This window comes from Eptesicus fuscus, chromosome 1 (genome assembly GCF_027574615.1).
Source record: "Eptesicus fuscus isolate TK198812 chromosome 1, DD_ASM_mEF_20220401, whole genome shotgun sequence".
Lineage (NCBI taxonomy): Eukaryota > Metazoa > Chordata > Mammalia > Chiroptera > Vespertilionidae > Eptesicus > Eptesicus fuscus.
The window spans coordinates 41,318,804-41,335,457 of record NC_072473.1 but is presented as its reverse complement, the minus strand read 5'-3'; the positions used below and the strand labels follow the sequence as shown (position 1 = coordinate 41,335,457).

Genomic DNA, 16,654 nt, shown 5'->3' with positions numbered 1-16,654 from the left:
AGGTCTCCTGTCGGGCCTCAGGTTTCCAAGCAAAATAATATATGAAATCTCTAGAAAATCATAGCTAAATGGGGCCCTGGAAATGTTTTTTTATATACGTGCTATATAGAGATTTGCTCTATAAAGATGGAAACCTTGAGGTCCAGACTTAAAAGGGCTTTTACCTAAAGTGTTTTCCAAACCTAGGTTATTTCCCTGAGGTTTTGGGGATCTTCCCTGGAGATCATGGTTGTAGTTTGTATTCCATATCAAGGCAGTAATCCTAGCTCAGTGCACTAGATCTAGACTTCTAAACAAATCCTTGTGGGTTTTAGAATGGAGTTAATTAAGTAGGCAAATGTCTTTTACTATTTTTATTTGTTTTTTTGTTTATGTATTGGATTCGGGTATACAGCTTAGTGGTTAGACAATCATATACTTTATATAGTGTTCCCTCGATATTTCCACTATCCTATCTGGTACCATACATAGTTATTACAATATTATTGACTATACTGGAGGCCTGGTGCACTGCTCGCCTGCCTGCCTTCCTGATTGCCCCTAACCGCTTCTCCCTACAAGCCTGATCACCCCCTAACCACTCCCCTGCCAGCCTCATTGATGCCTAACTACTTCCCTGCCAGCCTGTTTGCTGCTAACTGCCCTCCCCTGCAGGCCTGGTTCCCCCACAACTTCTCTCCCCTGCAGGCCTGGGTCCCACCCAAACTACCCTCCCCTGCAGGCCCGGTCGCCCACAACTTCCCTCCTCTGCTGGCCTGGTCACCCCCAACTGCCCTCCCTTGCAGGCCTGGTCCCTCCCAACTGCCCTCCACTACTGGCCATCTTGTGGTGGCCATCTTGTGTCCACATGGGGGCAGCCATCTTGTGTGTTGGAGTGATGGTCAAATTTGCATATTACTCTTTTATTAGATAGGATTTCCTATTTCCTTGACCATCACATTGGAAATGCCAGAGTTAACTCATTCCGATTGTGATTGATTTGATAACTCCCACAGTACTCTTAGCTACTGTGTGGCCGGCGTTCTCACCATGCCCACTCTATTCCTAGGAGACAGAGGTAAGGATCTCAGAAGCTGACTCTGTTTAATCAGTTCACACCTACTGCCATATCACCGTATTCTCTCTTCCCATTTGGATGGAGTTAAAGAGTATTCAAAGCATGTTTGACAGTAAGAGCCACAGACCCCTTCTGCTACCTATGCCCTGTGTCAGGCCTTCAGATGACACCTAAGTAGTTTCTTCTCTAAGACAAACAGCCCTGGATCCTTACACCATTCTTCATGATGTTGATTTTCAAGCCCCTCTCTACCCTGCTTACTACCCTCTGCTCTGTATCCTTTTCTCCAAGTTCCTCTAAAAAGAGGGCTCAGAATTGAATGCTGCTCTCCTACAGTGGTGGAACTACCTTCTTATTACTTCTCTCATTCTACCCTCTCAGTCTGTTTTTCCTTTATTTCCATATTTTAAACAGAGGTTTTATTTTTTCTTGAACCTCAATATCTATAACTTGTTTATGAAATAAGCCAGGCAAGAAAGATAAATATCACATGATCTCACTCACTTGTGGAATGTAATGAACAACATAAACTGATGAACAAAAACAGATCCAGAGACAGAGAAACATCAATCAGAACATCAAACCTCAGGGGAGGTAGGGGACGGTGGAGGTAAGGGGGAGAGATCAACCAAAGGACTTATATGCATACATATAAGCCTAATCAATGGACACAGACAACAAGGGGGTGAGGACATGAATGGGGGTTGGGGGGTAATGGAGGAATAAGGACACATATGTAATACCTTAATCAATAAAGAAATTTTTAATAAAAGAAAAATTTCCCCTAACTTAAAATGGCATTTATTTTTTTGGCAGTCACATTCCACAGCTAGCTTATCTTAAACGTATATACCCTCAAAAATGGGTGAATGAGAAGACACACATACTGATTGACCCACTAAGTTAATCCTCTTTTCATCATTGCTGTGGAAAATTTTATATAGTTACTAGGTCATCCAAAGGAAAGAGATGAAAAATAAAAGCCAGATTCCAGAGTACTAGTAATCTCTCCTGGCCTTTCTCCCTTGAGAAGCCTAAGCAGCTATGTGTTGTAAGGGCTAAGGTTAACAGTTTTGGGGTTCTCTAACTACTCCCATATTCTTATGTTCAATCACTTATTTTCTTGATAAAAGCAGTTTCTATTGAGAGCTTAGTTGTACTCTCTTCAGTAAGTCATGTGTCTTAAACACTAGGGCTAAGATTTTGAGAGGACATTGGATTTTTCCATTTTCCTTAATAATATTGTACTCAGGACAGCATTCCTGACATTGTATTTTCTTCATATCCTCTGGCAAAGATTTCCTCCATTTTTTATCATAGAAATAATTTTTTAAATGGCATTAGAGGAAGTTTGAAAGTAGGAACAAAAACCAACTAGAATCCATCAAACTATAAGAAAACTATTTGCACTTTTGTGTAATTCCTTCAAATATGTACTTGTATTTACAGAGTTATAATCATAGTGACATACCATTTTGTGTCCTGCTTTTTAACGTTATATCATAAGCACTTCTCCATGTTTCTAGATAATCTTCATAATCATTTTAATGGCTACATAATATTCCATCAAGTTAAATAGACCAGAATGTATTTATAATAAGCATTAGCTTTAAAGAAAAATAGTTTACAAAGCACTCTAGGGTCCTGCTATTCTATGGGCAGTTACATTTCTTCTAATACATAGCTTAATCTTTACATGCTACAACACATATGATGTAATAGAAAGAAAATGTCACCTTGACAATGACAATGAATAGCATATTTGAGGAATTAGGAAGCTTTACTGACATCTCTATCTGTTCTTTCTTTTCCAGAACCCACTTTTTCTTATTTTTCATTTCTGTTATATCCCATACTGATGTTGAGATCTAGTATCCTTGTTGTACTTTGGGGATTTGATAATTATTCTTTCCCTGACACCTTTTAAATGGGAGCAGTGAAAAGAACTATTACATACTTCCTGAACTGTCTTCTAAGGATAAATGAGCTGTCCTAGTGGCTTCTTATATTGCTCCAGTATGGTCATTCACTGATATCTGTACTTACCTGACATTGCATGCTGTGACATTGTTACCAGTTTTTTCAGCTGTGTTCACATACCTACCTTAGGGAGAAGTGAGAGCAGGGGTGAGGAAGTTTCTGCCCAGTTGCCTGATGTTAAGATAGAAAAGTTCCTACCTGATGATATGCACACTACTTTCCCTGCTTTACTGTAGCTAAGATACTTCCAAATACGATAGGGTGAGAAAGGGAAAGGGAGAGGGAGGAAGAGAAGGAAGAAAGAAAGAGGCAAGCAAACACTGGGAGTTACTTACCGATCTTCCTGTTAGTCAAGGCGGCAGAATTTTGGGAGCTGTTTCAGTAAAAGTAGTGAAGCTAAAAGAGTATTTTTGGAATAGGTGTCTTGTTCTTCCTGGTCAAGAATTGGATATAAATGAATACAGAACATCTTGGGCATTTCAATCAATTAAGGCAGCTGCCATTAGTAAAATAAATGTCAACACAGGCACAGACTATTAATTTGTACAACTGTTGAAATACACTTAATAATTAATGGCTGATTTGGATTGTTAGAAGAGATAAGGGAAGTGAGATTTTGGTAGAGGTTGGTAAAAGCCATTGGAGCCAGGAAAGAGGATCCTCCTGGACTATGCCTAGATGACCTAATTGGAAGCTGTATTAGGGGAGACAAAGTGGAGGTAGAGATAGGCCTGGAAGTGGTAAGTAAGTCACTACAATGCTCTTCATTAGGGGTTCAACACTTACAAAAGGTGTTATAAAACACTTACAAAGGTGCCTCCTGGTTCATAGGCCAACGTTTAACCACTGAGCCATGCCGGCTGGGCTCACATTTAGCTTTTATATGAAAGCAAGTGACCATAGTTCATTCTCACCAAGAACATTTTCATGTGCTAATGATTTCTAATGGGGACAGTGGCCATTAGTTAAAAATCTGTAAGTTCAAAATGGAAAACTGTGGCTGTTTTATTTTTCCTCCCTATGACTTACAGTGTGCCTGAGGTTGATTTTGTTATCTCAGCACTTTCTTATTAGACCAAGAATCTCTTTCATTGATCTTCCCTTTCATCAATGGCTAGCTGTATTGAATACTCTGTTTATTCACAAATGTATCCTGAAAATTTACTCTGTTAAAAACACCAGTCTGGACACTGTTGGGCTTGTTGGCTTAGCTCATCCAAACTATTTCTCTGGGCCAGCTACATTAGATGGTTAAGATATTGCTTTAAGAAAGGCCTCGTGCACCTAGGCCCGGGTGAGGCCACGTGCCCCTGGGTCTGGAAGAGGCCAAGCGTCCCTGGGTCCGGGTGAGACCATGCGTCCCTGGATCCGGATGAGGCCTCGTGCACCTAGGCCCGGGTGAGCCCAAGTGGCCCTGGGTCTGGGAGAGGCCAAGCGTCCCTGGGTCCGGGTGAGACCATGTGTCCCTGGATCCAGGTGAGGCCTCGTGCACCTAGGCCCGGGTGAGGCCACGTGCCCCTGGGTCTGGGAGAGGCCAAGCGTCCCTGGGTCCGGGTGAGACCATGCGTCCCTGGATCCGGATGAGGCCTCGTGCACCTAGGCCCGGGTGAGCCCAAGTGGCCCTGGGTCTGGGAGAGGCCAAGCGTCCCTGGGTCCGGGAGAGACCATGTGTCCCAGGATCCGGGTGAGGCCTCGTGCACCTAGGCCCGGGTGAGCCCAAGTGGCCCTGGGTCTGGGAGAGGCCAAGCGTCCCTGGGTCCGGGTGAGACCATGTGTCCCTGGGTCCGGGTGAGGCCTCGTGCACCTAGGCCCGGGTGAGGCCACGTGCCCCTGGGTCTGGGAGAGGCCAAGCGTCCCTGGGTCCGGGTGAGACCATGCGTCCCTGGATCCGGATGAGGCCTCGTGCACCTACGCCCGGGTGAGCCCAAGTGGCCCTGGGTCTGGGAGAGGCCAAGCGTCCCTGGGTCCGGGTGAGACCATGTGTCCCTGGATCCAGGTGAGGCCTCGTACACCTAGGCCCGGGTGAGCCCAAGTGGCCCTGGGTCTGGGAGAGGCCAAGCGTCCCTGGGTCCGGGTGCGACCATGTGTCCCTGGATCCGGATGAGGCCTCGTGCACCTAGGCCCGGGTGAGGCCACGTGACCTTGGGTCTGGAAGAGGCTAAGCGTCCCTGGGTCCAGGTGAGACCATGTGTCCCTGGATCCGGGTGAGGCCTCGTGCACCTAGGCCCGGGTGAGCCCAAGTGGCCCTGGGTCTGGGAGAGGCCAAACGTTCCTGGGTCTGGGTGAGACCATGTGTCCCTGGATCCGGGTGAGGCCTTCGTGCACCTAGGCCCGGGTGAGGCCACGTGCCCCTGGGTCTGGAAGAGGCTAAGCGTCCCTGGGTCCGGGTGAGACCATGCGTCCCTGGATCCAGATGAGGCATCGTGCACCTAGGCCTGAGTGAGCCCAAGTGGCCCTGGGTCTGGGAGAGGCCAAGCGTCCCTGGGTCCGGGAGAGACCATGTGTCCCTGGATCCAGGTGAGGCCTTGTGCAACTAAGCCCGGGTGAGGCCACGTGCCCCTGGGTCTGGGAGAGGCCAAGTGTCCCTGGGTACGGGTGAAGCCAGATCCTGGGTCCGGGTGAGGCCATGCGCCCCTGGATCCATCCGGGTGAGGCTGGGTCCCAGGCCCGGGTGAGACCACGCGCCCCTTGGGTATGGGTGAGGCCACGTGCCCCTTAATCCGGGTGACACCGTGCCCCTGGGTTCGGCCGAGACCAAACCAGAGGGAGTCGGACCTCCATTACCACCATTTGTCCACCATCCAGAGCTGAGGGGTCAGTGCTGACATGTACACATAAGGAACTACTGGACATTGAAATTGGGTCTCAAAAGAACTGTTGGTCCAGGGGGAAGCTCGCTACAGATTGATTCATTTGCCTGTCAGCATAACTATTATTGCTCGTCTCACATTCAGTTCTTATTAGTATATATCTAGTGACATATGATCTCGCTCATCTAGGGGAAATGATGAACAACATAGACTGAGGAACAAGAACAGAACCAGAAGCAAGGAGGCATCGATCGGACTATCGGGCCTCAGAGGGAGGATAGGGGAGGGTAGGGGGAGGGTGGGGGGAGGGGGAGAGTTCAACCAAAGGACCTGTATGCATGCATATAAGCCTATCCAACGGTTAAGTTCAACAGGGGATTGGGGCATGCGTGGGGAGAGGGGTGGGATGGGAATGGGGGGATGAGGACAAATATGTGACACCTTAATCAATAAAGAAATATAAAGTAAAAAAAAAAAAAAAAAAAAAAAGAAATGGTTTGGTTTTGTCAATTCCTGTTCCCTTTTGGGAAGTTTCCTTTTGGAGCCTCTGTTGCCAAATTGTTGTAGGTGTTATGAAGATCTTTTGATTTGGTCCTATAAGAAAGAACTTTAGCTGAAACCGGTTTGGCTCAGTGGATAGAGCATCGGTCTGCGGACTGAAGGGTCCCAGGTGCGGTTCCGGTCAAGGGCATGTACATTGGTTGCGGGCACGTCCCCAGTGGGGGATGTGCAGGAGGCAGCTGGTCGATGTTTCTCTCTCATTGATGTTTCTAACTTTCTATCCCTCTCCCTTCCTCTCTGTAAAAAATCAATAAATTTTTTTTTTAAAAAAGAAAGAACTTTAGAGATATGAATAGATCCAACTAAACTAATAACTACTAAAATTAGTGAAAATGTTTATGCTTAACCAGCTTCTAAGAAATGGTCCTTTAGGGATATTTGTCATAGAGAATTGCGAGAAAAGCTCTATACTCAAGTCTTTGCATGCTGAAGACTGCTTGAGATCCAACTTTTCTAATTCTTCACTGATGGAATGGCTTCCTTCTCTAAACCTTAATTTCCTCATATGAAAAATATAAATGACTAGAGGCCCAGTGCACTCAATGGGGGAGGGGGGGTCCCTATGCCCTTTCACAGTCCAGGACCCCTCAGGGGATGTCTGACTGCTGGCTTAGGCCCAATCCCCTGGCAGTCAGACATCCCTCTTGCAGTCTGCGGCTCTCGCAGTCCAGGACCCTTGGCTCCTTACCGCCTGCCTGTAGCAGAGGCGGGAGAGGCTCCTGCCACCACCACTGCGCTCACCAGCCAGGAGGCAGCTCCTACGTTGAGCGTCTGCCCCCTGGTGTTCAGTGCACGTCATAGCGACCAGTCGTTCCACAGTCTGGTCAATTTGCATATTAGGGTTTTATTATATAGGATTATTCCCTGTCTACCTCATGGAACTGAATTGAGGATCCAACTACTTAGGAAGTGGTAAAGCTTTCGAAGAATCAGGGATATCCTCAGACTAGGCTCTTTTTTTGTTTGCAGGGCTACCTGAAGCAATGTCGAAAGAGAAGGGACATGTTCAGTGATGAGCAATTGAAGGTCATCTTTGGGAACATTGAAGATATCTACAGGTTTCAGATGGGCTTTGTGAGAGACCTGGAGAAACAGTACAACAATGATGACCCCCACCTCAGTGAGATAGGACCCTGCTTCCTGGAACATGTAAGTATCTTTCTCTTTGGGGAGGGTTTTGAGAGAGGTTAAAAAAGAAAGAGTCATGGACAGTGACAGCAGTATGGTGATTACCAGAAGGAAGGGGATGGAGGGAGTACAGGAGGGTAAAGGGGGGATAAATGGGGATGGAAGGATACTTTACTTGGGTTGGTAAACACACAATACAATATACAGATAATGCATTATAGAATTGTATACCTGAAACCTATACCATTTCTGGTATAATTTTATTAACCAATGCCACCCCAACAAACTCAGTAAAAAAATAAAAAGTTATAAAAAAGAAACATTGGAAGGAGTGTCTAAGCTCCCTGGTCCTGCTCAGCTGGTTTGTCTTGTGGTAGCGGATGGATTCTTCTCTGACTCCAATGTTGATAACTTTGCCAGTGCATGAGGACTTAGGAAGGTACTGTAATTTGAACTATGACTCACTTACTTTACATTTCCCCTCTCTTTTCTCTCTCCTTCCAGAGAGTTACCACTAAGATTTTTCTTCAGCTTCTTTTTTTTTTTCTGTTGGGTTCAGTTTCTGTGGAACCTGGTGTTTTTGGAAGGTCTTTGAAATTATTCACTACATGGAGAACTCAGAGATCTGAGTAATAGGCGAGCCCATGGTCAGCATGAAAATAGGTCTCTGTGAGGCATTTAGGGGAGAGTACTAGGGTAGAAATTATATGTGTAAGAAAAGAGGCCACATGGCTTAGAGAAAGGAGGACTAGGGTACAGGAAAATGAGGATTTGAGTCCTGTGTCTCTAATAACTGTCTGGGTAACTTTGGATAAGTCCATTACCTTCTTTGGGCTTCCTCGTCTGGAATATAAGAAGGTTCATTCTAGCCCTAGCTGGTTTGGCTAAGTGGATAGAGCATCGGCCTGAGGACTGGAAGGTCTTGGGTTTGATTCAGGCCAAAGGCACATGCCCAGGTTGCAGGCTTGATCCCAGTGTGGGGCATGCAGGAGGCAGCTAATCAGTGATTCTCATCATTGATGTTTCTATCTCTCTCTCCATCTACCTTCCTCTCTAAAATCAATTATATATATATTAGAGGCTTGGTGCACAACATTCATGCACTGGGGGGCGGGGGTCCCTCAGCCCGGATTGCGCCCTCTCACAGTCTGGGACCCCTTGGGTCTTCCTGCTGACTTAAGCCCGCTCCCCACGGCAGTCAGACATCTTCCAAAGGGTCCTTAGCGCTGCCACGGAGGCGAGAGAGGCTCCTGCCACCCCCGCTGCACTCACCAGCCATGTGCCTGGCTTCTAGCTGAGCGGCGTTCCCCCTGTGGGAGCGCACTGATCACCAGAGGGCAGCTCCTTCACTGAGCATCTGCCCCCTGGTGGTCAGTGTGCATCATAGCGACCGGTCATTCCACCATTCGGTCTATTTGCATATTAGCCCTTTATTATATAGGATATATTCACTCTATATCCCTGTGGTTCTCTTGGGTCTCATTCATAGCTGACCAAGTTGTTTTGACAACTCTCTTCCCCCGTTTTATAAAGTATTTATTTTTTAAAGAGATAACATGTGCACATGATACAAATTTCAAGTGGCACATAAAAAGTGTGTAGCTAAAAGTAAGTCTTCTTGAAAAATACTGCTTTGCTCATGGATATGTAATTTGGTGGTTTGCTAGAGGGACTTGTAGGACTCAACATATAGTTATACTCATGGTTATAATTTATTTAGCTAAATGATACAAAGCAATATCAGCAAAAGGAAAAGGCACCATGAGTAATGTCTGGATGAAACCATGCTCAAGTTTCCAAGAGTCTTCTCTGAGTAGAGTCACCAAAGATACACTTAATTTCCCTTGCAATAAGTTGTGACAATACTTATGAAATATTCTCTACCAGGGAAATTCATTAGGGTCTCAGTATGTAAGCATTTTATGAGGTGTCTGGTCACATAAGCACCCTTTGCCTAGCATGTAACCAAATTCTAGACTCCCAGAAGGAAAGGCGACATTCAGTATAAACCACATTGTTTATATAAACAGTTTAGGCATAGTGAGCCACTATTGCCAGGGAATGGCCAGAAGCCTCTTGAGATCCAAATTCCAAGATGCCAGTGAAGGCCAACATTTCAAACAGGTCTTTCTAAGGATAGCAGCTTCAGGCCTGATATGTTAACTCTTGTCTGCACAGTATTTAAACTGTTTCAGCCATTCCAGAAAGCACATGGGAAGTATTTATCAAAGTTAAGCATACGTATGACCTAGTGCTTCCATTTCTGAATATGTATCCCAGAGAAGTTCTTACAAAGATCCATGAGGGAGCATTTACAAGGCTGTTCATTGCATGGCAGTGTTATGTGTGGTGGAGTGTAAATAGAATCAATTTAGGTATTTATCACCAAGGGATGGATAAGAAACAACAGATGCTTACTATGGGACATTATGTAGCAAGACTCAACAAAGTAGATGTATGAACCTTATAGCAATGCTTATAGATATTACAAACATAGTGTTGAGAGGTTAAGTAGAATATCGAATGTTGATATTCAGTTGAAGCCTGCCCTGTACATAGTAGGGTGTTTAACAGCATTTCTGGTCCTTACCCAGTGGATGCTAGTAGCAACTCCCAGTACCCCAGTTGTGACAACCAAAAATGTCTCCAGACATTGTCAAATATCTGGAGGTCAAAAAGAACCACCAATTCATTGAAATTATCATATGCTCTTACCCTTTAATCTGTTAATACTAGAGGCCCAGTGCATGAAATTCGTGCATGGGGGGTGGTCCCCTCAGCCCAGCCTGCACCCTCTCCAATCCAGGACCCCTTGGGGGATGTCCGACTGCCAGTTTAGGCCCGATCCCTCTCACAATCCTGGACTGCTGGCTCCTAATCACTCACTTGCCTGCCTGCCTGCCTGGTTGCTCCTAACTGCCCGTCCCCCTGCAGGCCTGATCACCCCTCACTGCCTCTGTGTGCTGGCCTGGTTGCCCCCCACCCACCAGCTTGGTCGCCTCTTACTGCCCCCCCTGCCGGCCTGGTCACCCCCAACTGCCCCCTCTGCTGTCCTGGTCGCCCCCAACTGCACCTCCCCACAAGCCTGGTTGTCCCTAACTGTCCCCCCGCCCCGCTGGCCTGGTTACCTCTTACTGCCCCCCTCTGCCAGCCTGGTTGCCCCTAACTGTCCCCCTACAAGAGTCTGGTCACCCCCAACTGCCCCCCTGCCAGCCTGGTCACCCAACGCAGCCTGCTTGTTCAGTCATTTGGTCGTCCCTTACTAACCCCCCTGCTGTACTGGTCGCCCCATGCAGCCTGCTTATTCAGTCGTTTGGTTGTCCCTCACTAACCCCCCTGCTGGCCTGGTCATAAGCAGCCATCTTATGAGGGTGTGAGGGTTAATTTGCATATTACCTCTTTATTATATAAGATGTGAATTTGTATTGAGTAATTTTCACATTAAATGGTAGTTGCATTGCTGGGATAAACCCTACTTAATCATGATGTATTATGTTTTTTAAAAATTTAAATTTTCCATCACCTTTTACTCTCTATGCTCTATACCACCTTCACCCATCCCCTCCACCCCTGCAATCACCACACTGTTGTCCAAGCTCATGAGTTATCCCCTACCCATTTTGCTCAATCGCTCCACCTCCGCAACTCACCCCCACCCCAGTTGTCTGCCTGCTTTCTATGTATGAGTCTGTCTCTATTTTGCTTGGTAGTCAGTTTGTTCATTAAATTCCACATGAGTGAAATCATATGGTACTTGACATTCTCTGACTGGCTTATTTCAGTTAGCATGATATTCTCCAGGTCCGTCCATTATGTTGCAAAGTGTAAAATTGGATTCCCTTTTACAGCGCAGTAGTATTCCATTGTGTACCACAGCTTTTTTATCCCTGTATCTACTGATGAACACTTGGGCTATTTCCAGATCTTGGCTATCTATACTAATAAAGAGTTAATACGCTAATGAGTGGGATGCCGTAATGGGTACCAACCAGGTCATTAGCATATTAGCTGGGACGTTGCTCTGGAGACGGGGCTGAAGCGGGAACGTGCCCGGAGGAAGTGGGACCATCTCGTGCTGGGGAGGTCAGGGGTGAGAGCCCATAGCGCCTCTCTCACTAGTCCTTCGCCACACACCACTCACACTATGAGTACCCCGCGGTCCGCCTGCCAGGGGACGGAGCACAGCGCAGAAAGGGGGAGGCTTCCACGCTCTCCTCTGGCGCCATGATGGGGTGGAGACACAGCATTGCTCTGGAGATGGGGTGGAAGGAGGGAGGTGCCCAGAGAAGGTGGGACCAGCCCAAGGCAACTGGAGGAACTGAGGTCACAGCTTGAAGTGGCCAGAGAAGTCTAGAGGGTTTGGGGGCTGGGCCAGGCATGCTAGAGCTCTGTGTGGACAGGTTCGGGTGTCAAGGCAGGGCTGCAGGTGGGTGGGTGGCGCCGCACGATATCGCGTGCTGGGCTTCTAGTTGTAAATAATGCTGCAATCTTTTTTTTTTTTTTTGAGTAGTTTGTCTTGAAAAAACTTGGATTGTTTAAACTTTCTTTATTATTCAGTTCTAAGATTTTATTTTTATCAGATTTTTTTCAGTATAATTACACACAATAAGTTTCACCAATTTTTTAGCCAGTGTATATAGTTATGTGCCTATACCTCATCATAATTAAGGTATAGAACATTTATATCACTTCATCAAATTCTCTAGTTTTCTCTTTGTAGTCAATCTCTGATCCCACCCATAGCCATTGGCAAGCACCAATCTGCTTTCTAGAATGTCATATAAATGAATCATATAGTAGTAATTGTTTGTGTTTAGCTTTTTTCACTGAACATAATACCTTTGATATTCACCCATGTTGTTGAATGTATCAGTAGTTGGTTCTTTTTATTGCTTAGTAATATTCCATTGTCTTGAATAGATATACTACCCATTCATCAGTTTATTCCAGGACATTTGAGTTATTTACTAGATTGTTCACATCTGTAGGATTCCTAGGTTGCATGGTAAGTGTTTGTTTAACTTTATAAGAAATTGACAAACTATTTTCCAAAGTTGCTATACCATTTTGCATTCTGAATTCAAATATACAGGTGTCCCCAAAAATGTATACTCCGTTTAACAACTCAATTTTAAAAATGAAATGTATAATTAATAAACACTGCCTTTATACTTATTCAAACTGTACATGTACATTTTGGGGGATATCCTATGTAAGAGTTCCAGTTGTTCCACATGATTGCCAGCATGTGGTGTTCCTAGTATTTTTTTTATTGTAGCCATTCTGTTAGATGTTTAGTGGTATTTCATTGTGTTTTATTTACATTTCCTTAATGGGTAATGATGTTGAGCATTTTTTCATGCACTTATTTTCTATTTGTATAAAATCTTTGGTGTTTATTCATGTCTTTTAGCTATATTTAAGAAGATTATTTGTTTTTGTATTTTTCACTGTTTAGTTTTAGGGTTTTTTTATATATTCTGTTTATAAGTCCTTGGTCAGATATGTGATTTGCAAATATTTCTTCCATTCTGTATCTTAGTCTTTCATTTACTTAACAGTGTCTTTGTAAAGCATAAACTTTTAATTTTGTTGAAATCCAATTTATAATTATTTTCCTTTTATGGTTCATGATTTTAGGGGTCTTATTTACAAAATCTTTGCCTAATCCAAGGTCATAAAAATTTATTCTATTTTCTTACAAAAGTTGTGTAGCTTTATTTCTTGCTAGAGGTCTGGTGCATGAATTCATGCATAGATGAAATCCTCAGGGTGGCCTGTGAGGATCAGGCCCAAACCCACAGTCCAACACTGCCTGCCACTCCTGCCTGCTGCTCCCACTCATCCTGGCCCCGCTGCTCCTGCCGCCCATCCAGAGAGGGGTGGAGGGGGGGCTGGGATGTGACCACCCCTCTGGGCGGGTGGTGGGATGCCCTTGCCGGTGGGGGATCCGGATCCATCCCACTGATATTCGCACCGCTTGTTGGGAGCCACCTAGCAGCCCACTTTTATATCGTTTCTTCCTTGCAGAGCATCTAGGAAGGGGAAGTGGCCACAGTGCCCAAGGCCGACTTCCAAGAGGCCAGTGGCGCTGTCAGGATCATGCCGGTGATACCGGTCTGTAGGTGCCTTGTCCGTTCTCCGGAGATTGGACCTGCGGGACTACTGAGGGAGTGAGTGGCTGCGGCCGGGCTGGTGGTCCACCAGGATGGGGCAGTCAGCTGAGCGGTGCTCCCACTGTGGGAGTGCACTAACCACCAGGGGGCAGCTCGTTTGGTCGTTCAGTCACTTAGGCTTATATATATATATATATATATATATATATATATATATGTCTATGATCCTTTTTTAAGATAATTTTTAAAAATGGGGTAAAATAAAGTTCAAAGTTCATTGGTTTACATAGAGTATTCAGTTGTTTAATTATCTGGGCACCTTTGTCAAAAACCAAGTGATCATATATGTATGGGTCCATTTTTAGAGACATTCATCTTTTCTAGTAATCTATGTGACTATTCATATACTACTACCACACTGTCTTTTTGTTGTGATGGTGATGGTGGGTGGTAGTGACGGTGGTTGTTGTTTTATTGAGATATAATTGACATATAGCATTATATTAGTTTCAGATGTACAACACAATAATTCAGTATTTGTATCTATTGTGAAATGATCACAATAAGTCTAGTTAACACCCATCACTATAGATTTTTTTAGGAATTTTTTTTCTAATACTATCTTGACTAATGTAGCTTCATAGCAAGTCTTGAAAGTAGGAAGCATATGCTCTCTAAATCCATTCTTTTTCAAAATAGTTTAAGCTATTTTAGATAATTTGTATGTCTATATGTATTTTTATCTCATCACAATGAAAATTTTTCTCTTCTTTTTATTGTATTTACATGAGATGATGGATGTTAACTAGACTATTGTGGTAGTCATTTCACAATATAAGTAAATCAAGCCATCACGCTGTTCACCTTAAACTTATACAGTAACATATGCCAGTTATCCTAATATATAAACAACCAGGGTCCTTAAAGACTGACCAAAGGCTCAAATGAACACCGGAAGTCAGACCTGCAGTCATTGCTGGGTTTCTGAGGCAACCTAGCACTGACTGCCACTGGTGCGGGCACAGGGACCCAGTACTGACTACCGAGGGGGCTGCAGATCAGGCCTGGAGAGAGGCCAGGAGAGAGGGGCAGGGTCTGACTCACAGCCTCAGTGGCAGCTGTTGATCAGCTGTTGCCTCTCTCTTACTCTCTGGGCATCGCCAGTTGCTGCACCTCTCTTTCTCTTTCTTGCTGGGCCTCCACAGGGGCTGCTGATCAGTCCCACCTCTCTGAACAGGCCCTGAGCTAGGCCCAGAGACACTGACTGGCATAGAAACCAATCAATCAGAACCAAATCTAAGTGAGGAACTGTGAGGAGCCAATGGCTGCCTAGGAAGTGGAGCTTTTGACGCTGACTGGCATAGAAACTGACCAATCAGAATCCAATTGGCTAGCAGGGGAGGGTGGTGGGGGCAAGATCAGGCCTGCAGGGGAGGGCAGTTGGGGCAAGATCAGGCTGGCAGGAGAGGGCAGTTAGGGGCAGTCAGGCCAGCAGGGGAGGGAAGTTGGAGGCAAGATCAGGCTGGCAGGGGAAGGCAGATAGGGGTGAACAGGCAGGCAGAGGCAGCTGGGGGCAAGATCAGGCTGGCAGGGGAGAGCAATTAGGGGCAATCAGGCAGGCAGGCAGAGGCAGTTAGGGGCAATCAGGCAGGCAGGCAGGTGAGTAGTTAGTAGCAGGCGCTCGCCGATTACAAGAGGGTGCAGGCTGGGCTGAAGGAACCCTCCCCCCTCCCCGCCGTGCAGGAATTTTGTGCACCAGACCACTATTTTCTCTATAAAACTGAAAATTAAAAAAAAGAATCAGTTTGCCAAGTTGTATCACAAAGCAAAAACAAACAAACCAAAAACCCTGTCAGCATTTTGCTTAATATTGCATTAAATCTGTAGATCTTTTTTTTTTTTTTTTTTAATCACACTGGGGAAGTTTCTTTCTATTCCTAGTTTGCTGGTGGCTTTATCCCATAAATGTGTTTTCTCAGATGCTTATTATTTATCTATTTGAATAATCATATAATTTTTGTCCTTAAATATATTAATAGGGTGAAATGACTTGAGATAAAACCCATATGGTGTATCATCATTTTAGTGTAGTAGTTTTGCCTATTTTTAAAAAATATGTTTTTCTTTTTCTTTTGCTTATCTTTTTATTATTAAATTCTGTTCTTTTTAAAAATTCTTTGTTGTATTAAGTACTACATATGTCTCCTTTTCCTCCCTTTGACCTCACCCCAGCCACTCCCACCCCCCAGCATGTGCCCTAAACCCCCTATTGTCTGGGTCCATTGGTTATGCTTATATGCATGCATACAAGTCCTTTGGTTGATCTTTTACCCCACCCCCACCCCTGCCTTCCCTCTCAGGTTTGACAGTTTGTTCAATCCTTCTCTGTCTCTGGATCTATTTTTGTTCATCAGTTTATATTGTTCATTATATTTGACAAATGAGTGAGATTATGTGATATTTATCTTTCTCCGACTGGCTTATTTCGCTTCGCATAATGCTCTCCAAGTCCACCCATGCTGTTGCAAATGGTAAGAAATTCTTTTTTACAGCAGTGTAGTATTCCATTGTGTAGAAGTAATATCATTTTTTAATCCACTCATCTGCTGATGGGCATTTAGGCTGTCTACAAATTGTAACTATTGTAAATTGTGCTGCTATAGATATAGAGGTGAACATATCCATTCTGATTGGTGTTTCTGATTCTTTGGCATATATTCCTAGAAGTGGGATTACTGAGTCAAATGGGAATTCCATTTTAAATTTTTTAAAGAAACTCCACACTGTTTTCCACAGTGGCTGCACAGTCTGCATTCCCACCAGTAGTGCACGAGGGTTCCTTTTTCTCCACATCCTCACCAGCACTTGTCATTTGTTGATTTGTTAATGATAGCCATTCTGACAGGTGTGAGATGGTACCTCATTGTCATTTTGATTTGCATATCTTGGATGATTAGTGACTTTGAAATGTTTTCATCTGTCTCTTGGCCTTCTGTATGTCC

The 16,654-nt window shown here is 44.8% G+C and overlaps 1 protein-coding gene across 2 annotated transcripts in view; it reads left to right on the top strand.

The window, feature by feature from the left end:
- Positions 1-16,654, top strand: part of ARHGEF9 (Cdc42 guanine nucleotide exchange factor 9) — a 187,921-nt gene that overhangs the window by 77,196 nt on the left and 94,071 nt on the right. For both annotated transcript variants that reach the window (XM_054716181.1, XM_054716177.1), the window contains exon 4: positions 7,378-7,557. In XM_054716181.1, coding sequence (XP_054572156.1) covers positions 7,378-7,557 — 180 coding nt within the window. The remainder of the gene's footprint in view (positions 1-7,377; positions 7,558-16,654) is intronic.